Source organism: Asparagus officinalis, chromosome 5, assembly GCF_001876935.1.
Source record: "Asparagus officinalis chromosome 5, Aspof.V1, whole genome shotgun sequence".
Classification (NCBI taxonomy): Eukaryota; Viridiplantae; Streptophyta; class Magnoliopsida; order Asparagales; family Asparagaceae; genus Asparagus; species Asparagus officinalis.
Genome location: NC_033798.1, coordinates 67,036,454 through 67,037,129, shown reverse-complemented (window position 1 = coordinate 67,037,129; position 676 = coordinate 67,036,454). Strand labels below are relative to the sequence as shown.

General features: G+C 42.5%; 1 protein-coding gene across 1 annotated transcript in view; it reads left to right on the top strand.

Annotated features, from left to right (window-relative positions):
- The window catches only part of LOC109841955 (uncharacterized acetyltransferase At3g50280-like), a 733-nt gene extending 589 nt beyond the window's left edge, over positions 1 to 144 (top strand). Inside the window, exon 3 of the mRNA XM_020410881.1 lies at positions 2 to 144. Coding sequence (XP_020266470.1) covers positions 2 to 144 — 143 coding nt within the window. The remainder of the gene's footprint in view (position 1) is intronic.

Here is a 676-nt window from a genome sequence, read left to right as displayed (position 1 = left end):
TTCTCGGTGAGCACCATCTCCGAGTTGAAGGAAAAAGCAAATACAGAAATGGGAACGAACTGCCTTTACTCACATAAACCTCTGTTAGTTCATGTGTGGAAATGTGTTTTCCGTGCTTGGAAACTACAGAATGACCAAGAATAACGTGCTATTATTTTAAATTAACATGTTATGTTTTATTTAAAACTTACTACATTTTCAGAATAACATGCTATACTTTCATAGTAACTATGAAACAAGCTACCTATATTTTTGCCAAAGCCCGTTCTTCGCCAAGGAGTTGAGCCAAGCTAGCTGCCATTGACGCTAGGGCATCAGCATACGTGTTCTTGGAACGAAGCACGTGCACAATGCGGAAGCTTTCGAATGATTCGGCTAGTTAGATAGCCGCTTTATGACATGGGATTAAGTCGTCGTTTCTAACTTTGTATTCCCATGTCATATGTCTGACGATGAGCTGAGAGTCACCGTAAGTTTCGAGATGATTCTCCCCCAACTTCTTGGCGAAGTCGAGTCCGATGGGTAGCACATTATACTCATCCACGTTATTGGTATATGGCTCAGTTAAAGAGAAAGCTCGGGGTAATACGTGGTTTTACGGAGAAACCAAGACCACCCCTACCCCTGCGATGATAGATCGGCTTGTGCCTACGCGAGATACTCTGTCAAAGTACAA